The 27,664-nt window shown below is 44.9% G+C and overlaps 1 protein-coding gene across 43 annotated transcripts in view; it reads left to right on the top strand.

The window, feature by feature from the left end:
- Positions 1-27,664, top strand: part of WNK1 (WNK lysine deficient protein kinase 1) — a 98,390-nt gene that overhangs the window by 67,457 nt on the left and 3,269 nt on the right. For 5 of the 43 annotated variants that reach the window (XR_015285950.1, XM_086886141.1, XM_086886126.1 and 2 more), the window contains 16 exons: positions 1,513-1,794; positions 2,478-2,569; positions 3,066-3,228; positions 3,541-3,657; positions 5,883-6,056; positions 6,831-6,882; positions 7,045-7,185; positions 7,557-8,983; positions 11,687-11,770; positions 14,361-14,447; positions 15,104-15,173; positions 16,674-16,744; positions 17,878-18,608; positions 19,480-19,682; positions 20,669-20,863; positions 27,327-27,514. Coding sequence is in view for 41 of the 43 variants with exons in the window: in XM_086886141.1 (XP_086742267.1) it covers positions 1,513-1,794; positions 2,478-2,569; positions 3,066-3,228; positions 3,541-3,657; positions 5,883-6,056; positions 6,831-6,882; positions 7,045-7,185; positions 7,557-8,983; positions 11,687-11,770; positions 14,361-14,447; positions 15,104-15,173; positions 16,674-16,744; positions 17,878-18,608; positions 19,480-19,682; positions 20,669-20,863; positions 27,327-27,514 (4,077 nt within the window). In the remaining 2 variants the exon portion in view is untranslated. Of the gene's footprint in view, positions 1-44; positions 504-1,512; positions 1,795-2,477; positions 2,570-3,065; positions 3,229-3,540; positions 3,658-5,882; positions 6,057-6,830; positions 6,883-7,044; positions 7,186-7,556; positions 8,984-11,686; positions 11,771-14,360; positions 14,448-15,103; positions 15,174-16,673; positions 16,745-17,877; positions 18,609-19,479; positions 19,683-20,668; positions 20,864-22,065; positions 22,159-24,393; positions 24,436-27,326; positions 27,515-27,664 lie in introns of all 43 variants that reach the window. The other 38 variants (XM_086886128.1, XM_086886118.1, XM_086886125.1 and 35 more) reach the window with 21 other exon arrangements.

Genomic DNA, 27,664 nt, shown 5'->3' with positions numbered 1-27,664 from the left:
GCTTTAAAAAAAAAAATCTATCTCTATTTTCTTTACCTCCCCAGCTTCCTGTTTCCCAACCAGTGTCGATCATCCAAGGCGAGCCTCAATTACCTGTTGCAGCATCTTCTCTCCCTCAGCCTTCAGTTGCCCCATCAGTCCCCATTGGCTCTCATTTTCTGCCCGTGGGACAGGCCTTGCCAGCTTCCGTGGTTCCCCAGTTCCCCGTGTCTCAGTTGCCTGTAGCAGCTCCTCACGTGACAGTGGCTCAGCCAGCTTTCCAGTCGCTGCCCATTTCCATGGCAGCTGGCATCAGTCAGCCGCTGCTCCCGCTGCCCACGTCCGCAGCCGCTGTTCCTGTGGGAGCGAGCGCTGTCCCTAGCCAGCTGCCCAGCCTGATGCAGCCTGTGGCTCAGCTGCCCAGCCAGGTTCTCCTGCAGCCGCCTGGCCAGGCCGTGGGATTGCCAGTCAGCATTGGACAAGCTGCTGAAGCCTCACTTCCTGCTGCAGATGCTCTTTACCAGGTATAGTTGCAAGCCAGCAGAACTCTTCTCCACATTTTTGCCCGTTCCTCTAAGGTACCAGACCTGGCCAGCTCACTTCTCATATGAGAGCCATTGAGCCACGAGGATAAATGCTGTTGTGCCACAAAGAACCTTTTTAAGGAGGAGAGAAGAAAAAAAGTCCTTGGACACCCATGTGTTTTGGATTTTTCATATTTGGCACTGGAATTGGTGTAAAATCACAGAATCGTAGTGCAGGGCTTTGTTCAACCACTGTGTGAGAGAGAACAGCCATATATTCACGAGATCTGTCAGCTTGGGGAAAAAAAACATAAGAAATTGTAACTTTAAGAATAGGAGATGTGTGTTGGAAAAAAAAAATCAATGGTGGCATATTCAACAATGTCAGTATTTCACTGAGAGTCTGGGAGGGGGTGGGACAGGGAGTTCATAGAAATCAGTCAGGCAACATGGATCTTGGATGTGACGTAAGTACCTGATGCTGGTAGTGACCTGCTGGACCGGTGGGCATGGACTGCTTCAGCGACTGTGTGATCACTCACTGTAAAAGTGGCAACCTGATTAATGATAAAAGTGTTCCTTGTTTCTGGGTCAGCTCATTACGAGAGGACGGGAAGAACACCAGAGTGTTTTTGCTATTTAATCTCAAGAATCAGCAGCAGTTGTGTAACATCTGAGCCATAGTTGTTCAGCCTGAGAATTCTTCAAGCTCGTTTCTAATCTCAGGCTTTAAAATCTTAAGCTATGTAGGCAGCTGCAAGAGTTGGGAGATGAAAATTGCTTTGCCTAAGACTTGGGACTGTGAGTGGGGATTTGCTTGTTGGGGCATGGTGACTTGCATGCTGGCTGCATGAGCAGTGTGCTCCGCTTCTTTGGGAGGATTTTGGGAGTGCTTGAACAAATACCGAAGGTTGGAACGTACCCTTGGAACCCATCCATTTTTTATTGCTGTCTGGTTTCCCAGTTACCTGTGCCATTCACTGACTTGATTCCCTCGTTTCTGTTGCAGGGCTTCCCCTCTCGGCCGACAGCGCAGTACGCGGGGGACTCGAACGCCGCGCCGTCCTCGGCTGCGGCCGCCGCCAGCATTCCTGCTGCTGTGCTGTCCCCTCCCCTGCCCGCAGAGGCCATGGCCCAGCCGGGCTACCTTGCTCCTGTTGGGCAGCCCTACGGGGAGCAGAACGTTCTAGTTTCCGTGGGCAGCCTGGGAGGGCAGGTCCAGGTGCCCCAGCCTCCCGGGAGTTTGGCCCAACAGGCCTCGTCTGCCTCCTCCCAGCCCGCAGTGGTGGAGGTAAATACACGGAGTGTAATGTAGCAGTAGATTTTGGATGTTGGACTCATGCAATGGTGTATCTCTGTGGGGAACTAACCCCTCCTGTGCTTGTCTTCAGCTGGAAGTTAATATTTTAAATTACCTTTTTCTTACAGCAGAATGTCATGCCAATGTGGGGACCTTGTTGCCACTGGTTGTTCTGTTGGGAAGTGAGTGTGCATCCTGCAGGCAAAAGGCAGTAAAACACTTCACTTCTTGCTAGTACCGTAGAACATTTTTGCCATATCAGAGACAAGCTGCAGTCGATAGCCTTTGGGAATCTGTCGTTATGCCAGTTCCCTGCAGCGTGGTTCTTGCAGGGAGGATTGGAGTTGTCTTTGTGTTCTGCATTGGCTTGCCTCTTGCACATCCTGTTGGTAGGACTGACTGCATGGCCAGCTGTAGTGACACGTGGCAGTAGAAAGGACGTGCGCCTGGTTTCCTCTCCTCACCCCTCCTCGGATGACATTTTGCTTCACTGCAGTTTGCTCTAGAGTACTTTGGAAACTAAAGCTGTCCTTGAAGCCAGCTGTTTAAACTTCTAAAAAGGCAGAGCTTTCAGCTTTACAACTGCTTTGGGAGGAAACCCTGAGGACCATTGGGTTGCTTGAAGAGGAACTGTACTCTTTGGGGGGGTTTTGATTGTAGGTTTCTATCCATAGGGTACTCAGGGAGTCTCACAGACTGCTTCTTCAGAGACTCTGCCAGCGACACAGCCTGCTCAGTCCACCCCTTTGGCTTCTTCCATGGATAGGTGAGCATTGCTTCTTTCCACCAAACTGAGTTCCAGTGTCACCTAATACTCCTGTGGATAATCTTTAGATGCACTTTTTCACCAGGGATATATTTTTTTTCACTGGGAATGTTCTTGAGGATATGAGTAACTAAAGTTCCTAGAGGAAAAACAGAGTCATGAAGGGTGGAGTAGGTTGTGATTTATGGAGGGAGTAAGTAAGGTTGTGTATAGTGATTAACTTTTTTAATTGTCATGTCAAATAGATCATAAGTGACAGTTTTTTTCTTTTTTGCACTTGAGCAGAATTCAAGCTCCAATGATAGATTTGCACAACACAGCTTGCAAGAGGTGTAGCAAAATAATTAGTTAGAATTTTTATTTAAGCAACCTGAAGTGTTGACAACTCGATGATTAACACCCATCTACCACTTGCCAGAACAGAAGATCATGTGGTAGGTTAAAGAGTATTGTTGCAGTACATGGATATCAACAGAAAGTTGCCTTTTGTTTCTAGTGCACATTCTGATGTTGCTTCAGGACTGAGTGATGGCAACGAGAATGTCCCAGCCTCTAGTGGAAGGCACGAAGGGAGGACCACGAAACGTCACATGCGGAGGTCTGTCCGCAGTCGCTCTCGCCATGAGAAGACTTCTAGGCCGAAACTGAGAATTCTAAATGTGAGTAGTTTTTATTTCAGGGACAGTTCAGTAGTAATGATGTGTTTCTGAGCCTCTACAAGCATTCCAAGTATCATCTGTTTAGAGCTTTTTGGAGCATTAGATATGGAAAACCAGGCTTGCTTAGCTGCCAATGGTTCCACAGACTATTGCAGAATATTCAGTGTATCCTCAGAGACCATTTATTAGCCTGGAAAGACAGAACATGTTTGTCTTACACCAGTACTGTTAGTTTGTCTCAGTGAACTTTCAAATCTCAGTGAACTTAGATCCTCGTGCTTTTGGTTTGAAGTATTATTTTCTTTGCTTTAGGTTTCAAACAAAGGTGATCGGGTAGTGGAATGCCAGCTAGAGACACACAATCGGAAAATGGTTACTTTCAAATTTGATTTGGATGGTGATAACCCTGAGGAAATAGCTACAATTATGGTAAGATATATTTCAGAGATGGAGAATCCAGTCACTTGTATTTTTTTGTTTATGGTTTAGAATTGGTCTCCCATGTAGCATGGTGTGTGTTCACCTTATTGGTACACCACCACAACTAGGAATTTGGCACAGAATGGTTTAGCAGTCTGATTATCAATTAATATTGCATGTACAAGTCTCATGAAAATTTGTGTCAGTTTTTACCTTAGAACTGAGGTTTTTATCAAGTTTTTATCAAACTGTTTCTGTTTTTTGGTTGATTGTTTTTGTTGGTTTTTTTCAATCTGAATTTTCAAAACTACAAGGAACCTTCTGGAAATGCCAGGTTAAAAAAATTCTGTTTGCTTTTCTAAGAGCAGGTATTGCTACATCATCTTACTCTTATTCTTCAAACATTTCACCATTGTTGTCAATTAAAATGGGAGGATTCTTCCATTAAATAAAGAAAGGGGAATTGCATTTTGTTTTTTGAAGGTACCTAGTGATTGATGCTCCTTTTGACTTTTATCAGAAAGAAAAGCTTCTCCATTCCATGTATGATGTCCAGGCACAGGAAAGAATTTATCCTATAGAGATACATTTAAAGGAGAGTATTGAGTAGCATAGAATAGAATCCCCTATTTCTTTTATTTTTTAGTTTAGACTCTTATTCTTGGTTTGGTACAGTCTAAATGAGCCTGAGATGGTTTTAGTGTTACTGAAGTGGGGGAGAATAACAAACCACAGTATCTTTTGCAGCTTCTTGGGCACCTATGCAGTGTTTATCTTTTGCTTAGAGAGCTGGCAGGGTCTGAATTGGTGTGTGCTGGGTTTGTACTTGTCAGAAGGAACCAAACAGTGATACTGGAGAAATTCTCTGCCACTAATGGCTTTCTGAGAAAGAGGAAGAAGTTGGTTCTTGGCTAAGAACATAGCCAACATATGTACAGTCAATACCATGAGGTCATGTGCCAGGAAATACAGAGTACACAGATGGCTTTCTTCACCTTAAACCTAAAGTGAGCCTATGGAGAGAAAAAGAGTATGTTTGATTTGTGAAAACTAAACAAGCAAAACCAAAACTACGAGACAAACACTCTGCAAGCAACAAAAGTTGTAAATATTTGAAGATGAGTGGAAGCAAAGTAAGTGAAGCTTGCATCCAAAATGCAGACATATAGTTGAAAGTGTGCAGACTAATTTAAACATCTGAATCTGGAGCATTGTGCTCATAGGCTCCTTGTTGAATATTGAGCAAACTTTAGATTGCAAGACTTTGTTGTTTCTTTTTAATCATGGTACTGTTAGGCATACCCCATATAGGTGCCTGTAGGTCCCAAACTGAAAGTACTGAAGATTTCTTTAGCTAGTATTCTGCATTGCAAAGGCTGATCTAAACACATCACACCTGACTTTCCTTTTCTTCAACCAGCCTCCCAGGAGTAAAAGCAGTAATTTCAAGCTTTATCTCTAAGGCACTTTCTCTCTTTTCCAGCAGAGGCTCTGTGGCTGACAGCTCTACTTCTGTTTCATAGACTGTCTCTGCGAGTTTTGCCCTGCATAATTTCAGGAGGCAGAATACTCTCATGGGTTAGACCAAATCAAAAATGCCTTTCTAACTACCAAGTATACTTGTTTAAACTAGTTTTGTCCAACATAGGCAAGAGAAGTTATTTTTGTAAAGCAATACAATGTATTGGAACTAGATAGGCTGAGCCATCTTCCCCTCCCTGTATTTGGGAACATAATTCATACTGGCTTTCATGTAACACAACCAGACATTAAATCAGTGATGTGCAACCTGCACAGAGGAGAGGTTGTACATGTCATGGAAAGAGAGGAGCACAGAAGACATCTCACAATACAGAATTTTCAATTTCTTTTATATTAGAGTTATCTATAATGTGTCTCTTAATGCACATTGCATTGATTAGACAGGAGGAATTGCAGTAAGATAAGGCTGCTAATTTTAAATTTCCCTGTGCTAAGCAGAGATTGAGGTGACAGTCTGATAAAGAAGTGAGATTGAATGTTGTTCCACAGCAAAGATTAAACCAGGGCACACACTTCTGTGCTGGAAATAATTGGAGAAGCAGTTGTTTTTCTCTAAGGTGTCATCACTTCCATCTTGTTCAGAAGAACAGCAAAGGGAAGACAAACATTAGCACCAAGAGTAAGTTGTAGTTATTCAATGCATTGTTTTGAAATTGTTTGTGGAAAATGAATGTTGCTTTGTTCTTTTACAGGTGCAGAATGAGTTTATTTTAGCAACAGAGCGAGACTCATTTGTAGAACAGGTACGAGAGATTATTGAGAAGGCAGATGAAATGCTCAGTGAGGACGCAAGCGTGGAGCCAGAGGGGGATCAGGCCTTGGAGAGCATGCGCACAAAAGACGACGGCTTCTTCCCGGGGTCACAGGTATGTGAAGGACACACTGCCTCAGCTGTTGCTGTCTTCCATTTTGGGTGGTATGGTTGTGTGAGTAGAGCTAGCTAGAAACAGAAACTTCCTGTCATGAGAGGTAGGAAAGGACAGTAATTAAAAGACAAAAAGAGAAAGCTTCATATCAGAGTGAGTGCCTGAGATTAAGTTAGAAAGCTAAATAACAGACCTCTTACTTTTTGGTGTGTTTGAAGACTTCCGAAGCCGCTGAATCTCCTAACAGTCCACTAAACAGACAGTCTTAAATGCTGATGCTTCTTGGATTTGAGATTATTGTGAGGTAGGAGAGTAAAACCCCAACCCTGTGCTGCTCACTAAACACTGAGAGTCTGGTCTCAGGCCCCTCCACCCAGTGAAGTACTAAGAGACTGGATAGCTCGCTCAGGAAACACAGGTTTTGAAACTGTTTGCTGGGTGCTGAAAGTGGTGACATTTCCTGAACCTCTGCCTTAATTACACCCAGAACTAGTTTGGAACATCCATTTATGTGTAGGATGTTTAAAGTAATCAGTTGGATTTCCAAAAGAATTTTTAGATCAGTTTGTTACACTGACACTCACTAAAGTGAGAGTCTCTAAAAACATTGTAGCTGACATTTATCTGGGCAGAATTCCTCTAGTTTGGTGATGGTGCTTGGGTCCCAGGTTCTGCTTCCCTTAAATGCCCACATTTCAGTAGGTTAGCATTTTAAGAACTATCTTGTGGGTTTCTGTTTCAGAATAGAAGTTTAAATTTTATCTTACTTTACAGAAATTAGAGTTCAAACAGCCAGATCCTACATCTTCCATGCCACAAAGAATAGGTAAGTCTTTTGTGATTTTTTTTCAACAGTTACCTTTTTCTGTTTCAGCGGATGGGTGCAGCCAAGTTTTTATTTTGTATGATGGAGTGCACATTCCATATTGCAGGTTGTGTATTTAGTTACAACCCTGTGTCACTAAACATGCACCTTCTTTCTGTTTAGGGGTTCCCTCTAGCTCCTTTACCCAGGTTGTTCACTCTGCGGGAAGACGTTTCATTGTCAGCCCCGTCCCCGAGAGCCGCTTGAAAGAACAGGGCTTTTTCACATCTGCTGTTGTTGGAGGAAGCGAAACTTCAGATATGGGTGAGTTGTCCAAACTCTTGCAAGCTGATGCCAAAGACATGTTCATCAACACTCTGAAGCCAGGTAACTAAACTGTTCTGAAGACCTCTCAAAGTGTGTGGGGAAGTAGGGAACTGTCCATGCTGGTAAGAGGTGACCGTAATTTGGGTCATACCACGTAGGATTCTTGGAGGAAAACTGCTGGTGATCTGAAACCTTAATCCTCTGCTTTAATATAAGCCCAGATTTGTGTGTTTTGTTGTTTTGGTGTGGGTTTTTTGTTTGGTTTGGTTTTTTTAATGCTAAGAAGTAAATGTGGTCTTGGTCGAGCCATAGACAATAATACTGTAATGAACTGTTTCAGGTGGACTGATAAATTTCTTTTCTTCCAGTTGCAGCATCTCCTGTACATGGTCCTGGAATGAATCTCTCCCACTCAGCATCATCACTGAGCTTGCAGCAAGCTTTCTCTGAGATGGGGCACGCTCAGATGACAGAAGGACCTAGCACAGCTCCTCCAGTGTTCAATCAAACAGTCCCACCGTTTCCACCTGCACTTTCTACCATGGCGGGCGGCGCTGCGACTCCTGCATCCGTGGCTACTTCTTCAGTATCCGTTTCCTCCAGCACTGGTGTTTCTCTGCCAGGACCCGTTACTTTGCCTTCAGAAAATGCAGCTGTTGGAGCTGCACCAAGCACAAGCGTGCCAAGCTCTGTTTCTCCACCTCCAGCCTCACAGTCCGCACAGCAATCGACCGGCGTCGCTTCCAGCGTCAGCGCCTCCGCTTCTTTCTCCTTACCTGCCACGTCCCAGCCTGCCCAAGCGGCGGCTGCAGACATTGTCCCCAGCATCAGCACACCATCGTCCTCAGCACTGCCACCTGCCCAGCTTCCTGCTGCCACTGCCCTCGCTGCTGCAGCACCAGCTGTGACGTCTCAGTCCGCCCCTCAGATCGTGAGCAGTATGGCAGCACCACAGGCGTCTGTTGCCCTGTCTGGGGCTCAGAATGTGGCTTTGCAGCTTCCCCAGCTCAGCAGCAGCGGCTCTGTGTCCAGCCTGGCAGAAACAACAGTCGTAAGCGCTCCACAGTCGCTACCTGAGACCGGGCACTCCCTGGATAAATCTCATCCCTGCAATGCGGCTGGCTTATCTCTGCCAATCTCGGCACCTTTATCATCCTCCGTAGCATCAAGCATATGTGGGTCAGTCTCTCAGCCGCTCATCCATCCCTTGCTTGTTCCATCAGGAATTACATCAACACCTGTCCTGCCCCAGATTTCAGGTGCAACACCCATGTTGCCCCAGGTTCCCTTGCCTGGTGTCTTGCCACAGCCAGTCACTAACTTGCCTGCAGTGCAGCAGACTTTGATCCACAGCCAGCCTCAACCGGCTCCATTGCCCAACCAGCCTCACGTTCACTGTCTGGAGGCTGATGCTGATGCTCAGTCTAAAGCCCCTGGTATTGATGATATCAAGACCCTGGAGGAAAAGCTGCGCTCTCTGTTCAGTGAGCACGGGAACGTGGGCACGGTGCACCCGTCGATGTCCCTGGAGACCTCGCTGCTGATGGAGACCACTGTTGTTCCTGGCATCCCAACCACTGCAGTTGCACCAAGCAAACCCCTGACATCCATTAGCACTTGTATACCTCCGAGCAGTTTGCCTCTTGGACCAACTGGCTTGCCAGTGCTGACTCCAGTTGCCACTCCTGGGCAGGTGATCACCCCTGCCAGCTACATCTCGGCCTCGAGCAGCATCGCCACCGCCGCGGTGAAAGCGGGGACCTCTCCTTCCAAGGCCCCTCTCAGCAGGGTACCGGTAAGAACAGCTCTGGGGGGAATCTGCCTTCTTGGGCAGGATGCTTTTTGTAAAGCAAAAGAGTTATTCAGGAAGAAGTTGCTTCATTTAATGTAGTGTTGAAAGGTTTGTGCTCTGGTTGTTTTTATGTGTCCCAAGAGGTGGTGTGTTTTGTCCCTAATGTGCAAAAAAAGGATCCAGTTCTGTTTTGTGCTTCTGAGAGATGTCTCTTATGTCACTGTTGATTTTTCTTCTCCTTAAACTACAAAAGGTGAAGCAACTGTGGCTTGCTTTTGGTGTTTGTTTGGGTTTTTTTCTTGATACTGATTTTTTGAAATAGAATTTGGATGTTTTGCTTTAAATAGCTTTTTATCTTGTACACAAGCACTAGACAGAGATGGTTGGTTGCATATTTCACAAAGTGGTGGATTTGAGGTAGTGTAGTTTTGTTTCCTGTCATGAACCTGTTCCTTGCAGTCAATGGTGAACCTGACTGAAAGGTTTTCTTTTTTTTGAAAAAAGTACTCTGCTACTAATTTGATACATGGATGCTGTTTTCCCTTCAAATATAACATTTATGAGAGCAGAATTTTGAGAAATTTAAGAGATACCTGAAAACAAACTTTTTTTTTTTGCTTGGTTGGTTTTTTGGTTTTGTTTTTTCTTTTGTTTACTCACTCATGCTCTTCAAGCAAAGCACTCTTTCACAAAGAAATAACGACTCACAGTAACAACCTGAGAGGTGCTGTGGATGTTGTTACCTGCTCACCAACCAGATATATCAATATATGAAATTTTCTCTTAAATGTCTGCCTGTGTGGGGACACAGCATATTTCAGTATTTTAAACTATTTTGGTAGTCCTTTCCTTAAATGAAAAGGTAGCCCTTAAATGGAAATAAGTTGAAGAAATTTTCAGGTATTTAGTAGACCAAAAACTATAATACTCACTTCTTTTTGTTTCTGTGATGTTTTTTTGTGCTCATCAACACTTTGTGTTGGTTGTCCTTAGCCAGCCTTGCTATCAGCCAGTTTCAGGCCACTCAGATTGAGCCAGTGCCCCCAGTGTCTCCATTCATTGTCTTTCCATGTACTCCTTGTAGGCAAAGACAGTAGAAGATCTCTGATATGGAACAGTGGGAATACGTGCCAAAAAAGTTAAGGAAATCCAGACACCAAGGCATCCATTAATATCTCAATGAAATTGAAAATTAGAAAAGAGATATTAGGAAAAAAAACGGGAACTGGTATTTGCTCAGAAACAGTTGGGGCAGTTAGAAAATTGCTAATTGCAAACCTTTAATTACAAAGATACAAGTTGAAGTGTAATGAATGTTACAGAGTTTTTGATTGTCAGTTGTAGAAATCCTACCTCCTCTCTGAAGTTTTCATTTTTTCAATTAGTTTGTTTTTTTACAAAGCTGAATTTTAGCTTCACTTTGTGTTGTTGCTGAGCATTAAGGAGCTTATTGCTTTAGTCTTGTGGGGTTTGCTAGACTCTGTGTATTTATTCTGTTTATGGCCAGACTGTTAACCTAGACAGTTAAATGTGTTTCAGCTTGTCTTACAAATGTATTTAAAGTATGTTTTGCCTCTTATTTATAAACTAAATGATGAGGTTATCACAGCTTAAAAGTTCATCATGCTTCAGAACAGGTAACGTCCTCACACGTGTTTCTGCTGCACAGAGAAGCTGAGCTGATGCACCTGGCTCCTGCTGAAGTGTTTGGGGAGGATTGATAACTCTGGGAGTGCACCTCCACTGGCAGCCACTCCTGCAGTTGGCAGCATTAGTTTAAGCTGTGGCAGCACACTGCAGGCCAGAAGTGGTTCTGGAGCACGCTGGGGCTGTCCCCCTGTGCTGCAGAGCAGGGCCAGCCAGCTGGCCAGCACAGGAACTCGCCAGGCTGTGTGCTCAGGCTCCATGGGCACTGTCAGACCTCCACATGGCAGCTGGGAATAAGAATTACAAATTATCTAATGGGTTGCTTAATTCCTACAACTTCCCACTTCCCTAACAATGGAAATGACTAACTGGAATGTGCTGTCTGACCTGGTGGGGAGGCTTTGATGCCTCCTTCTAACCTTTCCAGTCTCTCTAACCTCCTCCCCATAACCTGGATGACTTCCCCCTACCCAGCTGCATGGCCTAATCACCTTCTGTGGGTCATCAACACCCTTCAGGCTCAAAAAGAAGTGATGGATCAAAAGATTGGTGTGAGAGCTCTACAAATCTGTTTCTCAACAAGTGGAGACATCCTCAGGCACTCACAGTTCCTGTTCTTAAGTCATGGTGCTTGGAACAAGTTGCTGGAAGCATGCAGCTCACAGTTCTAATGGACAGTTAGCACAGATCTGTTGTAAGGAGTCTGAGTGCATTCTTGCACCATTTTAGAAATTAAGCTTCTTGGGAGAATTATTTTAGCATTTCTTCCAGACTTGAAAATAATATCCCCAAGATTCTTTTTTGCTGGATACTACAGCTCGTTTAAACTGGAAATTGTTCCAAGGATAATCTGGATTATAAAATAAAAACACAGCAAACTTCCCTCAGTTTGGTTGCAAAAGTCCCTAAAGACTCTATGCTAACTGTCCAGGAGGGAATTCTCTAGGAAAAAGAACCAGTTAATGCTTCTGTTGTATGACATGACTGACTGTAGCTTGGTATCTGATCCTCTGTTGTTCCATGTCTGATGGACGCGCGTTTCCTCTTCGTTGTCCGTAGGTGCTCCCAATAGGTTCTGACCTCCCGGCTGGCACTCCATCCAGTGAGCAGCTGCCACCCTTTCCAGGACCTTCACTAACTCAGGTGCTACACAACTTGGCAGATTTGATCTGCTTCTTCTCCCTTCAGAGAGCATGTTCCAATTAAACTCTCCACTGCATGTCATTAATGTTCTGGTTTTCTTTTCTTTTGACTGAGTAACCCCTTTTGTGTAAGTGCAGCTGCAGCCTGAGTGCCTTCAGCACTGGCTGGGAGCCACCTGGTCTGGGGAAGGCATCCCTGCCCATGGCAGGGCCTTGGAACTGGATCACCTTGAAGGTCCCTTCCAACCCAAACCATTCTGTGCTTCTGTGCAGCTTTCCCTTTGGGGTGCTGTACCCAGTGCCTAATCAGGCTTAGGGGTTTTAGTGTGTTAATCTGAACTTGAAATATTTTCTTTAAAAAAAAAATATAATGCAGCGGGGTGTGTGCATTAAACTTGAACCTGTTTTCTTCTTGAAAATGATACAGTAGCAAAATAATACAAAAAACTATATATTGCTGTGAAATGTTTATGAAAATGTAAAATTGCCTCTGTGAATTCATCATGAAGTTTTGGGGTTTGGTTGTTTCTTTTGACAATTGCCTTTTTGTTTGGTTGTTTGTTGGTTTTTTTGTTTTGTTTTTGCTTTTTTTTTTTTGTGTTTCATATTGTTTATTTTGTGGTTATTGCTACATTCTGATTTCACTAGGCTTTAAGATTTGCAGAAGGTGTTTGAAATTCCTTATCATAAACATGACTTGAAATGCAGCAGTGGCTTCCCCTGCTTGGCTTCTGTCCTTGGATGCAGCAGTTAGCTGGGATATTTTGTGTGTGAATGGAGGTGCCAGGCAATAGGACAAGAGGCCATGGGCAGACACTGATGCTCAGAAGTTCCACCTGAACATGAGGAAGAACTTCTTTCCTGTGCAGTGACCGTGCACTGGAACAGAATGTGCAGAGAGGGTGTGAAATCTCCCTTTGGGGAGATGTTCCAGAACCATCAACAATTTGGTGATACCTGTATTCTTCCCATGGGCAGGTATCAGATGGATCAGGAGACAGCTGGGTAAAAATCAGTCATGTGGAGTTCATTTTCATTACTGGAAGCTCAGTGTATTTCTTAGTTGTATTTTCCCCTTAGCTCCAAAGCAGTTGTAGCCACTCCTGTGACTCAGGCCATGGTACCACTGCAAAAGGCTGTTTCCTGTTTGTCATGGGTATTTCTGGCAGCATCTGTGGCATGGAAGAGTCACAAATATAGATTCCTTGCTTCTTGTCCTTTGCAAGCAACTTACCCAATTTCACTTCTCATTTGAACTCTGAAGGATTGTCTAGGAGTGAGACAAAATTGGAGCAGACCAACTGGATCAAATCTAATTGACTGTTGAGAGCATTTGCTGCTATCACATAATAGTATCTGGAAAATTACTGGCCTGCCTTAAAGGAGACAGGCGTGCCTTCCGTGCTGCTTCTGTCACCAGTAGGTGATTACACAACTTTTCCCCTTCCCTTAGTAGCAGCCTCGTAATTTGCAGAGTACACGTCATCTCGAGACCAGTTGTGAACAGTCTGTTCCATAATCTTAAATGCCTGTTCTATTTATTCCTTAATTGCTTTTTAAAGTGTATTTAGATTAATCTCTCAAGCTTCATTCTGGTCCCCTTGTTCCGCAGGGCAATCTTTATTTCCTGATCATTCTGATAGCTCTTTGTTTTCTTGAAGCAAATATCTTCTTGTGAACATAAGTGATAAGAATTATTTAGTATTTCAGGTGATACGTCCCCTTTATTTTACAGTGTTAGATTAAATTACCTCACTAGTTTCTAAGCAGTTGAATTTCTGAATGGAGTCATAGAAGTCTACATCTCCTTTTTTTTTTTTTGTATAATGTAATTGATACAGGCTTTATTGTTCCTAGGGGTTTTAGTGTTGCTTTGAAATCCACAGGTCAGGAAGAATGTTATCCTGGTAACCTGTTGAAAGCATCTTTATGCTATTGTGTACCTCTAACTTCCAGTGGAAAGTAGTATTTTTATGTTATCATGATCTCTGCTTCAGTTTCAAAAAGAGCTACATCTATTTTCTAAATGTAAAAGACTTGTAAAGATTAATAATGCTAAAGTTTGGATGAAAATTTCTGTTCTGTAGGGTCAGAACTGTGACTTAATGGTATCTGACAATGCATTCTTTTAATGTATCTTAAGAGCATGGTCCTAATTTAATCATTTTGAGACTGGTACTTTTTTAATCTTAAAGATATTTTTAGGTAAAATTACTTTCTCTTCTTCTCCCCAGTCCAACTGACCATGTTAGCAAAACATCTTGTATTCTAACTGAAATCTAATTCATAAGCATACTTGAGAGGTTCTGCCCCTCTTGATTGGTTTTGAGTGGCCTGGCAGAGTTTTTTCTTTTTTTTTTTTTAAGTCCCAGTTAATTTTCCTGTTCTGTTGCTTTTAAACAAACATGTTGCATGTTTGTTTAAATCTTCCCGTGCTATACATGTTAAGTCCAAATGTGTAGGAAGGAAGCTTGATAGAAATATGGAAGCTGTACTGAGTGCTTTAAATTTTGGTATTAAGTATGTCTGTTTCTCAGCAATGCTTTGCTTTTTCCTGAGCTGGGACATGGTTTTACTCTTTTCTTTCTCAGTCCCAACAGCCACTGGAAGATCTGGATGCTCAGCTGAGAAGAACCCTTAGCCCAGAGACCGTCCCAGTGACATCTGCTCCTGCCTGTGTATGTTTGCAATGTTGGCAGTTCAGTAGTCTTGGAAAACCTCAGTGTTTTGTCCAAGTTGTGCTCTTAGGTCACTGCCTTTAATATCACTACACCAGCATTTAGACTTGTAAAAATAAAAATTCAGAGTCATCTTCCAGTTTGTGGGACTGAGTCAACCAAAATCGGGAAAGTTTGTATTATTGCAATAGATTATGTAATTTCCTGAGGCTGTTTTCTGGTATTAGTTGTTATTCCAGCTTTTCTGGTGATGTCACCAAAGTAGAAATGGAAGTGACTGTGGAATAAAGGGAAGGAGCACTAAACAAGCAATATGTCATATGTCAGTTTTAATTTGGGAGGGATGTTTCAAGTGTGGATCTGAAATTTTAAAAGCTCCCATTAAAGAGTTTGGATACTGAACAAAGATAAATGATTGACTATCCAAGTGGCTATTTGTGCATTATTTCTACACAGGCCAAGGGGGTGATCTGCTCACAGCCTCAGGGTTATAAAAAAGGCCTGCAAAATCTCTTTTTTTTTGTCTTCTCATGGGTCATACTCGGTCCCTGTTGGAAGCAAAAAACCCATGTAATATGCAGTACATCAGATTTGTTGGTATTCAGTGAAACTGCTAATTATTTTAATTTCTTTTGTTTTCCTCCCTGAACCTGCAGTCTGTGCCCTCAGTAGCATCAACAACGGTTACTGGGCCGGTGTCCGCAGCGACGCAGTGTCTGAAGGATGGTAAGGCAGCCATCACTGCTTTAGGTGATTTCTCAGCATGAAATAGAAATCAAAATGGAACAGAGTAACCACTTGGAAGGTTATATATAGCCTTTTCTACCAAGTCACAGAGTGGCAGCTCCTTGAGGGGATCTTAGTAGTTTTGAGTAGCCAGACTGAAATTTTCCCCTGTGGCCAGGAGGAGGAGGAGGATGATAGACACATGTGTGTTGTAGTGACTCTTTTAGGATTTAAAGCTGTCCAAAATGCTAAATTAAGACTCAGAGTCTCCGCAGGGCTGCTAAGGTACAGCATCAGGACTTGAAGGAACAGTTTGCTGTCATGTGTTACATCCCTGGCAGCAGCAGCAGGACTCACTTTGTGTCATCACACTGTGTTCTACATGTAGGACACCTCTCCCTTGCCTAAAGGGGTTTCACTTCTGTTTGAACACAGAAACCAAGGTTAAATTACTGAAAATTCAAGAAAGGTAGTAAGAAACCCAGAGTTCCTTCTGTCTGCTTTAGAACAACTGGAGGTTAACTGGATGACCACCAGTTAAAGTCTGGATGATCAATGACTTTCAAATCTGTATGAATTGAGTTATTGGGGGGGCATACAAACACTTGCAGAATAATCTGAGATATTAGGTCAGTATTCATCTAATTGTTTTAATTTTTGAAATCTTCTGTCCTTAAAAGAAGCTGTTAATACAGTGCTGATTTTTTTTTCTTGAGCTGTCTAGTAAACCCTGTTTAACATGCATGTGCCTCTGAAGTTGAATAACTAACCTTCAGAAGCCAATTAAACCGTGAAGGAAAATAAAGGAATTACTCTCATTTTGGGATATTGGTGAATTATAATGTAGAATTCATTAGTCTGCTATAGAATGAGTTGGGTTTTGTCTTTTAAGTTTAGAAGGTAAAGATAAACAAACTGGGTAGTTGCTTAATCAACAGAGCAAGCTGTCCAATAGGAATGACATAAAAATAGAATGTTATTTCTCAGCTTTGTTACTTTATGCTGCCAGTGCACAGAGAAACAGAATTAGGAGCTGACACCTAAGAGTCCAGCTTGGAAAACTTCAGATAGACTGCTTTCAGTAAATACTGCTTATAAAATTTCTTCAGCTTGCCCCTTTTCTGTGAATAAATTGTCCCCAGTGTTTGTGAAATTTAGGTAGTCACTCTGGGTATTGTAAGCTTTTTCTTTCATAAATTTCAGTTCTTGTTCTTTATTATTTGTCTTTTTCACATCCCTGTTCAAAATCAGTGTGCTTTTTTTACTGTTGCCTAAAAGTGTAGCAAATTTTGGCAAATGCACTGTGCAGGGAAGCTTTGTAGAAAAATGCTTCAACTTAACATTAATAATTAACAATATTAATATGGTGCTGTGAGTCCAGAAGCCTCTTTGGGGTTAACAGATAGTTGAATTTGAAGTACATGTAAGTAATAAAGAAACAAAATAATTTGCTGCTCCTTGTTGTCTTAATGGCATTTTCCTTTTCCTCCTTTCTGGCAGCAGGCGATGGGGAGAGCAGTGCTGCGGCTGCTGCAGCAGGAGGCAGCGTGCTGAAGATGGGCCGGTTTCAGGTAGGAGCTGCTCAGCTCACCTGGCTCCTGGCACAGCATCCTGGGGGGGTCCTGCTGGTGCCAGCTCCATGTCCCTTGTGCAGGACCTGCTGTCCACATGCAGCTTGTGGCAGCAGGTCTGCAGGTGCTGTTTGCATCCAGGGCTCTGGAGCTGTGAGCACAGGGTTTCATCCTGGCTTGTGCTGGGATCTTCGCTGTGTTACGTCCTGATGGTGAAGTGTGGGAACCCAGAAATGGACAAACATTTCTCTGTTTGTCCTGTTCTCCAAAAAGGTACTAATCTTGTCTGTCACTGACACAAAGGCTTCCAAGTATCCCTGGGTAAACCAGGATTTATAAAAAAATAAGTAGAAATTAGTATAATGTTTAATACATCACTGAAGTGGAACAACATAGATTTTTAGAGTGTTTAATACATGGAGTAAAGATGGGGAAAAAGGGTGTGGTTCTTAGCTCTCCTTCTTCTCCATGGTTCTGCAGTTTATAAAAGCACAGAGTGATTGGTTGAAAGCTAGTTGCAGCTTTAGTTACATAAGTAGATATAGAAAACTTATTTGTTAATATGTAAGAACAACACATGTTTCTATTGTTAATTTGGTAAAAGTGGATATAAAGATGAAACAGCCACGTGGTTCCGGGCCATTTTGTGCCATCAGAGCCAAAGTGAGGCAGGTTACGGTGAACTGAACTTGTGCAGAAAGTCTGGAGAGACCTGCCAAGTCTCTGATAACATCCTAATAAACACGAGAAACAAGATCCTAACGAGCTTTAGAGTTTTCTTCAAACCCAGAGAACTGAGATAAATGGAGCTCCCCTTGAGGGAGTGTCCCGAAGGAGCTGGGCTCAGAAGAGACCCAGAAATCCATTTCAAAAGGTGCAGCATAAAGCAGCAAAAAAGGTTTCAGTGAAGAAAGCCCCATGTGGGGCTGCTGTTTCTTGGAGTGAATCCTCCAGGTGACCCAGAGGTGCTGCTTTGGGTGGCAGTGTTCTGCCTGGAGGGAAGCAGCAGCTTTGTGGCATACCTAGGAAATGAGTTATTTTCCCCTCTCAGATGCATCTTACCATTAAGGGAAATAAAAGCATCGTGTTAAGGCAAAACTAAGGAAGTCTGCATGATGGTGTTTCTATTCTAGGTATCTGTGGCAGTGGATGATGTGCTAAAAGAGGGTGACAAACCTGATGCTAAGCCAGTGCAATTTGAAACCACCTCCAGTGATTCTTCAAGCCTGTCTGGCAGCAGCCCGGAGAGCACGCTGGTGAAGCAGGCTGAGAGCCGCAAGAGCGGGGCTGTGGCTGCCAGCTCCCTGCCCGTGGTGGATGGCATGGTGGCTGCCAGCTCCCTGCCCGTGGTGGATGGCATGGTGGCTGCCAGCTCCCTGGATGTGGTGGATGGTGTTCCCGAGGCAGCTCCCGGGCTGCCGCCGCCGGGAGACGCCGCTCAGGCCACGCAGGTGGGGCGCTTCCAGGTGACCACGACGGCGGATCAGGTGGGACGCTTCTCCGTGTCCAAGGCTCGGGATGAGGTCAGCTGTGCCCAGAAGGAGCCAATGACTCTTCCTCTCTCTGTGGGCTTGGAACAAGTTGCTTCTTCGGCTGCAGCTCCGAAGAAAGAGTTGGAGTCGAGGCGGTCCCCGCACATGAATGGTCCGTCCTCTGATCCGGAGGCTGCCTTTCTGAGCGGGATGGCCAAGGATTTGGATGATGGCTCAGGGAGCCCGGACTCTGTCCAGCACCTGGGATCGAAGATCAGCCTCCCCGTTCAGAGCCTTAGCAATTCCTTCAACTCTTCCTACATGAGCAGCGACAATGAGTCGGATATTGAAGATGAAGACTTGAAGTTGGAGCTGCGCCGGTTACGGGAGAAGTAAGGCTTTTCCTCTGGGAGGTTGTGGGTGGAGCAGATGGAACAGGGTTAACAGGAATGTCACCTGTACTTCCCTTAGCCTTTGCTAAGTGCCAGGAGCCATGGTCAGCACTGATGTGGGAAGTGAGGTTCCTTAGTGGGAATGCAGTATGCAGATATAACGAAAGAGGAATGCACGTGTTTGCTGGGCTGAGTTTTCTACCCTGTGACCTTGTTGTATGTGGATTGCACTATGGATGAAACTGTGGGTCTAAGGAAGGTTTGGTATAGCACTGGAGTTGGTGGGAAAATCAGAGTCTTGTTTGGAAATGACACACAAGTCTCTGCATTTCTGGCATTTCTAATGGCTCTTTTCCTGAAGAGACCTTGTTGGCTCAGAAAAAGAATTTAGAAGTGAAGCAATGTGACCTTCTAATTTATTTACACTGAAAGTTTTTCAGTGCCTTTTCAGTACCTTTTTTTTAGGGTAGCCAGCAGTTTTAAATCCTGCCTGTGCTCTGAAACAAATTGTAAGGCAATGCCAGTGTAGAAGTCTCCAAGGCCATATGTCTGAGAAAATGAGTAATCTAGCTATTCCTGTAGCATTTGAATGCTTTTTTTGTACTTCTGTTTATTCTGGTTTTGTGATTGCAATGTTGGGAACTTAGTTTTGGAACCCTAGCCAGGGCACTGGGAAATGGCAAGTGTTCTGCCATGTGGTTATTTGTGGAAAAGATTAATTTCCTGCTTTCTTAAATGTTGGAGAGTCTAACCAAAGGAGCAGCTCAGGCTTGACTGGAGAGGAGGAATTGTTTGCATGTGTATAGATATGCATTGTTTCTATGTGTATAGATAGAATTCTTGTAAATCCCTGTGTTTTGTGCCCTGTTAGGCACCTTAAGGAGATCCAGGAGCTGCAGAGCCGCCAGAAGCAGGAGATTGAGTCCCTCTACGTGAAGCTGGGAAAGGCCCCACCTGCAGTAATTATTCCCCCAGCTGCGCCCCTGTCAGGGAGAAGGAGACGACCCACGAAAGGAAAAGGCAGCAGATCCAGTCGGAGCAGCTCCCAGGGACATAAAAGCCCTCAGCTATCAGGTAAGGCTGCCTTCAGTATTTTTAGCAGATAAAATGGACCGAGTGCCATCTCTCATTCTTAGATCTGTGTCTGTCTCTCTGTCTTTTCTTTTGAGGACAGTGTGTGTGTACCAGTTCCTCCCTGGATTTCTTTTATCAATTTTGAAATGACTTTTGCTGTTTGGTAGGCTTGCCTGGGACTCCTTCATTCCACTGAAAGGTGCTGTGACACTGTTCTGTAAGAGCAGTTCTAAAGCTATGATTTGTATATTTTAGATACTGGTCATTAGGCTCTGACTAGGAAGAAAAGTGTAAATTTTCAGTATGGCAGAAAACTTTTTTTTTCAAAGATAAACTGTGTTTGTTCCCTCCTGAAACTGATTTTGGAGAATGGGTCTGGTCTCTTCAGTCATCTGCATAGATTTTTTTTTTGGTCTAATTTAGTCCCACTTTAAGCATGATATTACTTATGTCCTTACACTGCAGAAACTTACAGTTGATGGATGGTTAAAATAATGTCTTTTTTTAATGGAATTGAAGATTCGTTGTACTTAAAAATTGAGAATCAGTTTCAATTGTCAAGGCTTCCTTTTTTACTGAGATCATTTTTCTACTGACCAGGACTCAGGAGCTAGTTCTGTTTACTGATTGAGTGACATGGGTGACAGTTATCTCTGGGTAATTGGAGATGTTTCTCTAATCCTGTAGCAGGAGCAAACAGTATTGGAGGGCCAGCAGAAATATTTGTTACTGCTTCTTGTGTGTTCACTTTGTTAATTCCATGTCATGCTGAGGTTTCTGTATCCAGTCAGCCTGGCTGCTACAGCTCTGTGAGCACATAAACCAGCACAAAGTTGTCTTAAAACTCAGGAATTTTCTGGTCTTTCTGCTTTCTCACAAACTGGAGCAGTTCTTCTCATGCTGCCTCCCCATCTCTTGTCTGGACTGTCAGGCTTGATCAGGTTCAAAAATGTATGGAAACAAAACTTTTTGCCTTTTTCCTCTAGGCAACCTGTCAGCTCAAAGTGCACCATCAGTCCTGCCCCCCCAGCAGACCCTTCATCCTCCTGGCAGTGTGCCAGAGACAGGACAGAACCATTTGTTACAGCCCCTCAAACCTTCACCCTCCAGTGAAAATCTCTACTCTGCCTTCACCAGTGACGGTGCCCTCTCGGTACCGAGCCTCTCGGCGCCGGGCCAAGGTAAGACTCCAAATGCAGTTAGTGTAATTAGCACTGGAAATGAATGATTGGCTTTGTGACACCTGATTTTTAATACCTGGTGCAAAGTCGCTTTGGGGTCCCCAGCTTATGCATGGAGGCTGATGAGGATGTTGCTTGCAACTGAATTTGTTGCAAATCACTGGGGTGTGAAGTGTGAGGTGGTTGGAGGCCTGAACGCCAAGGACAGCAGAGAGTGCAGTGAGGTGGTGCCAGCAAAGTTCTGCTGACCTGGGAGAGGTGTTGGCTCAGAGGAAAAGAGCCAGATGAGGCTGGGGAGGTGGAAATCAGAAGGGAGATCAAGGAAGGGACAGGTTTGATGTTAACAGAAAACTGAAATGGTTGGAAGTTTCCAAAGACTTGGAGTCTCAGTACTTTTAGACTTCCTAAGTGGTGTGTTTCTGTCAATGCAGTTTTTAACAGTAAAAAGTAAAAAAGGGCTCATGTTTTTTAATTGTGAATTATCCTGGAAGGAAGAGTCAGTGTCGGAGGATGGAATGGTGGGAGTAGTAAATTGTTCATGTTCTGAGGTTTCTCAAGTTGTGGGTTGGTTGTTATTAGTATGTTATCAAATAATTTCTCAGGCACAGCTCTGATTTATTCAGTAAGGAGGGTTTTTGCTCGTCAACAGGGTGATGAGTCCTTTACTCACCTGGACTCAGCTGTTCTAGGTTTTTTCCCCTTGCACATCTTTTCAAAAAGCTTTGCCATAGACAGTTTGAATACATAAATTCTAATGTGTGGTTTTGCTGAAACTGGAGAAGTACACACAGAAAACGGAAACAGACTTTAAGGAAGAATTTTCTGAAGAGTTTTTTGTTTAAGGAACTCTTTCAGGCATTTTGGAGTGACTTGAATCATCTCCCTGCATCTGGAGTTGTGCAGTACCATTTAATAATGAGGTACTTTTGCCAGGATTTGGCTTTCCTATAGACTGCAGCTTCATAGCTGGGTTATGTCCTGGAGAGTGGCAGTGCAGGCCTGGCCCTGTGTCCGGAGGTGCTGGAGGGAGACTCTTCACTCCGTTTATCGTCCCTGTACTCCTTGGTCCACACTCAGAGACTTTTTCTTGTGTGTCGTGGTTGCATTTCACCCCTCCAACTTCAGGTTGCTAACATCTTGTAGTGGTGTTCTGTCTCTTCTCCTCTCCTTTCTCTGTTCTCCCCGTTCTTGTTTTCTCACAGGCTGTGCGAAGTTTAACTGTGCATCTGAGAGAGTGACCTTCAAGCCTGGTGGCAGGAGGACCCGATTTCTGAGTACGCCCTGCTTGGCTCTTTGTGTGTAACACCTTTACTCCTTCCTTGTCTGTTTTTTGTTTTGTCTTTTTGGGTTTTGTTTCTGCTGCTTGGATCTGTCTCATGCAGCCCATCCTCATCTGCCACCTTGTATTCCCTCCCGTGCAATGGCTCGGCTCAGCTGCTCTTAGCACACCTTTGGAAGTTTGGGTTCTCGTGTTAGGTGTTCTCAGCTGTGGAGCTCGCTGTGACCAGCACTCATTTTCCCCAAACTTTGGGAGGAAGCTTTGAGGGCAGCTCAGTGGAATGGCACAAACTGGGGAGCCTCAGCAGGGCCTTAGTTGGGAATTCAGTGTATGTTAGACGACACGAGGCTTGCAGGGGGGATCTTGGTGTGGAAGAGCGAGGGGGTTTGTGTTGCAGGTTTTCCCTCAGCTGGCAGGAGCAGGGGGTGTTGCCCTCCCTGGCAGTGTGCTGGCAGCACCGGGTGGGTGTGAGTGTCCCCAAGCTCCCGGCACCAGAGCTGCTGGCACTGCAGAGCTCCGGTGCCATCTGTAGGCAGCTCCTGTCCATTAACTGGAGAGCCAAGTGTTAAAGGGGTTTTCAAATGGTTACAGAATAAATAATCCCAGGCAAACTCAAAAGAACCTTCCCTACTAATGGGCTCAGGTTTAGAAATTTTTCCCGTGGAGATGCAGCAAATGTAAAACAAATAGCAGTAAAGGTGGGTAAATAGACATTTTCAGACATCCTGTCAGCCCTCACAAGCTAGCTTGCAGCTCTTTTCAGAATCCTCTCATTTACACTTACATTAGGCCAGACTTACAGGAGAGCCTCAAACTTCTGATGTGGCTGAAATAACAATATGCTTGAGCCAAGGCTGCTGGTGTGATGCTTTTTATTGGCAGTGCTGCAACATCTCCCATGCTGCTTCTGCAGGCTGGACCCTTTAAATGTGTGCCATTTGTTTCCCACCCTCTGGAATGACTCGTTCTGAGGAGGTTTGGAGTGCTGTCAGGAGCTCTCCTGTACCTCCTGTGCTCCCTGGCAGTGCCACACATCTGCATCATCTGTCTTGCTGTGCTGAGCCAGAGCTGCGTGTGGCCTTGTGCAGGGACAGCTGCAATGCACCCAGCCCCATCCTCTGAGAAAGAGGGCAGGCAGAGGGAGGGAAATGTCTTCCTGGCTGCCCAGTTCTGCACTAACTCTATCCCACTTCTCTGCATTTGGGATTAAGTGCTGAAACGATTTACTTCTTCAAATTTAGCAGCTTTTAATGTTTTTGCTGTTTATATTAATGGGCAGACGTGCACTGACATCTGCGCTCTCGAGATTTAATGTTCCTTTCTTGGAAGAAGTTAAATTCTTACCAAAGCTAACTTAAAATTGTTAGTCTGGCCTGTCCCTTTTTTGGGGGAAGGGAATATGAAGAACAGTCTGGTTTTGGAATTGACATTGAGCTGAATATACGAGAGTACAATTTACTTCCAAGGCTGCCTTGGCTTGCTGCAAATTTGCCATCATGTGGCTCTAGGAGTACTTTGGCATGTGAATCTCTTGCTAATTGAAACAGATTCCTTTTGAAAAGTGTGTTGCAGCTGTCCTGTGAAAGCAGGTAATGCTTGGCATGGCTCAGCTTGGCCTGGCACGTGGCTTGCTGCAGGCTGCTTGCTCCTGGAGCCTTGTCCTTGGAGTGCTGCTGCCCCTGGAGAGCGGCAGCTGCAGCAGATCCTGGGCTGGAATCGGCGGTGTTGAGGAAACAGCGCAGTGATTGATGCTTTTAACTGTGCAGCTGGAGAAACAGAGTGCTACAGCTTGGCAGGGAATGTCTGAACTGTTTTCACACATCTGAGAAAAGAGGGTGACAAACAAAAAGCGCTTGACCTATCCAATAAATCTGTTGCTGGTTGAAATTTGATAGTTGTAAAATGCTTCCTACGTCCTGGCAAAAATGGAAGATGTACTTGCTTTTCTTTTTGTGGTAAGAGCCACAGTTGTGACTGTGTGATAACAGTTGTGACCTCAGTGTCTCCTGGCATTCTTCACAATGGTTGGGGAATTATGAAGAATAAATGTAGGAGGCTGGGCCTCTTCTCTTTGTGATGAAACTGTCAGATGAGTCCTCGAGTTTGTCTAGAATGTCCCAGTAGTGACTGTTAAAGCCCTGCTGTGCTGTGTCCTCTGTTTCTCACCGAGCTTTTTGTAATGTTTCCTGATACTAAACATTTCTCACTGTTTCTCTTATCTTTAACAAATTACTCTCTCTTTGTGCTTCAGGGAAGATGGTGAAAAAAGTCTGTCCTTGCAACCAGCTCTGTAGTAATTATCTTATTTCTGTTATCTCCGATTCCTGATTGTAAATCTATTCATCAGCTTTTCCTGGTCACCGAAGCCTTACGTCCCTGACTCTGTCTCCAGCACAGCATCTGTCTGTCTGTGTGATGCCCTCTAATGTGTGCTCTGTCCTTAGTCCATTGACGAGTCTGGTGCTGCTCCTGCAGCCGGGGGAGGCAAGCAGAGCCTCCCCTTCCCTGTGGAGCTCTGCTCTCGCTACCGCGAGCCACATCAGGGCCAGTTGCTCACTGTAATGTGCTGGAGTTGTACCCAGAGCAGCTGCTGGGCTTGGGATTTGATGGGGCTTGTCACCTCAGTGATGGATCCAATTGCAGACACTCCTGCAACGTTCTGAGAGCCAAAGAGTAAACCATCAGAGATCTCCAGTGTGTCTCCCAAAGAGAGAGATGTTCAGAAAAGCCTGTGTGTGCACATGTCATTTAAGACTGTTTTAAAGGTGTCATCTGACTGTGGCTTATGGGGGGAAAAACTCCAAGGGCAGAATGAAGGCATTATAGGTAGTGGGCTGGAGAGAGAGAGCCTGTTTGACTTCAGATCCCTCATGTCAGAGCAGAACTGGGGACGGCTGCTGTGACCGAGCAGGAATGTGGGGGTTGTTTCCATGGAATGCTACAAGTTGAAGCACTTGCTTTCCAGCCTCCTCTGGATGGCAGTTTCTGCAGGCAGGGAGTGTGTCCCAGTTAAATGTGACATTCCTGAGGAGTCAGTTCCAAATGGACATTACGTGGCAGCTCAGCTCGGGTGCTGTGGGCTGGTACGGCTGAGACCCGAGGTGGGAGCTCCCTGACAGAGTCACTTTGGGAGACAAAGCTCTGGCAGCCTTTGTCACCCTGAACCAGTCTAGTTCTTTGGAAAACTCTTAAACTTTCCTAAGTGATCTCTTCAGCTGAATGGGCTGTAGTTAATGCCTTGATGGACTCTCCCCCTTCCCTAGCCTGAGGAAGCTCTCCAGTGTAGGTGCAGGATCCAGAGTACTTAGTGATTAAAGTGGAAATGTGAAATATCACAAGTGGATGCTGGCCATCCTGAAGAGGAGGAGAGCAAGTGTGTCAATTCCTGCATGAACCCTCATGGTGGAATGTGATTATTGCTGGTTTTGGCAGTGTTCCCCCTCCCCAAGTACCTCTTCCTTGCTTTTGCCTCATTTATATTTATCCTCACCTTTCACATCATTGCTCTTACGAAACACTTGTCTCCAGAGCCCTTTCCACGTGATGCATGCTTTAAGTTCTGGTTCCATCCCAGCAGACTTTCCCTGCACCACCCAGAGTGTTCCTGCTCCTCCCCATCGGTGCTGCAGCCTCACTCCCTGCTCAGGGAACCTCTCTCTTCCCTCTCGGTGTGTTCTGGCATGTCTGCCCCCACTAACAGCTCCTGTGGGCACCAGCCCAGGAGCCACGGCCGTGCTTGAGCTGGAACTGGGGGATGGATCATTCCTCCCCTCCTCAGCACTACTCGAGGCAGTAACACTTTATTTATTTGTCCTGCATAGTAAGTATGTCACCTTCCTAATCCACTCCTCAGTACGAAACATTCCTGCAGGGGTTTGGAACCAGTTCTTTCTTTGATACAGTGGTGGTGGAACGTGGCTGATGGCCAGGGAAAGTGGGACAGGTGAAGGAGCTGCCAGGCAAGAGCCAGCGACTCTGTCGTGTGGCCTTGGCAATGGAGACGTGATGTTCATTGCTGGCATTTCTGTCACCCACCTCAAATGGCTTCCCATCAGAAATGCCTGCCAGAAACTCAGGTTTTCATGGATTTCCCAGGGGCAGTGTCCTGAGGGAGCAAGTAGGAATGTTTGAGGAACTTCAGGAATAGGTGAGATTGTTGGATCTGCCCTAGTGGTTAACTGGCACCTCCAAGTCTGTAATGAGGATACTTTGCAGTACTGCTGGGAATTTAGGATCCCAGGTAATCCACACTTTCTTTGCTTCCTGGTGTGAGGTCTGCCTTCTAAAAGCCTAGACTGGAGTGCAGTTGCTTGTTTATGAGGCACAGGAAGGCTATCCAAAACAAAGCTTCTAGGTTGGTTCCCCCCAGAGCATAATGCTCAGCAAGCTTTCTAGCAGAACTGAAACCTGGCATTTATGTGAAGGGGTTTTGTGTTCTTGCAGTGAAAAGAGAAACTTGTCAGAGCTTGTCTGAGGAATACTCTGCCTTCTTGAAGCTGTATTACTAGTTTGCATCTCAAATGCTTCTTCTTCTGACTTAGGAAATCTGAACATAGTGGCAAAAATATATTTTAGAGGCAAAAAGCAGAATTGAATGCAGTGCAGACCTTCCCTGCTGCTGGTGGCTGTTTGGTGGATGAAGACAAGCCCCATCTGGTTGTCCTCAAGAACATGAGTATGGCAGCTATTGGAAACAACAGTTGCTGTTTCTGACTGGGGCTATTTTTTTTTTTAACTGGGTGAATTTTTCTCTTCATTTCACAAAGTGGAGATAAATTTCTACAGAGCAGCTGGTGATGCTGATTTTACTGCTCCTTACTCAGCATCGTCCTCCAAGGTGGAACTGACTGATTAAAAGGTGTAGGTGAGAGAGCCTGTGCTGTCACTCAGTGCTGGAACCTAATGTCCTTCTTCTACAAAGGCCTGTGGGCTGCTACCACTCCCCTCTTAGGATGACCACTTGCAGCACTTCTTGCAGAGTAAAGCTCTCTGTGAAACACTCAGAATCTGAGCAAATGCCTGTAGGAGTCCTTGCAGTTCCCACTTCAAGTGTGTCCTGGAATTGAAAGTCAGAATTAATCTGCATGGCATTTTAACTCCTGGTGTGCCATTTCCACAGTTACTGAATGCACTGGGCACAGCTGAGCGTGGAGCCAGGTGCTGATGGCTGTGTTTGTGTTTTAGGGACCAGCAGCACCAACACCGTGGGGGCTGCAGTGAACAGCCAGGCCCCCCAGCCCCAGCCCACGGCCATGGCCTCGAGCCGCAAGGGCACCTTCACGGACGACCTGCACAAGCTGGTGGATAACTGGGCCCGGGACGCCATGAACCTCTCTGGCAAGAAAGTTGGCAAAGGGCACAGCAGCTACGAGGTGAGTGTGGCTCGGGAGGGCTTGTGCTGAGAGGCTGAGGGTGTCCTCCTGTCTCCCTGGGGTTCCAAACACAGCCGGAGCACAGCTGGGGCAGCGGCTCCAGGGCACTGTGGAGGATGCACTGCCTGCTCTGCAAGGGAAGGGCTCTAA

Source organism: Cyanistes caeruleus, chromosome 4, assembly GCF_971803275.1.
Source record: "Cyanistes caeruleus chromosome 4, bCyaCae1.hap1.1, whole genome shotgun sequence".
In the NCBI taxonomy this organism is placed as follows: domain Eukaryota; kingdom Metazoa; phylum Chordata; class Aves; order Passeriformes; family Paridae; genus Cyanistes; species Cyanistes caeruleus.
Note: the sequence above shows the minus strand (reverse complement) of the source record. Positions and strands in the feature narration are given on the sequence as shown.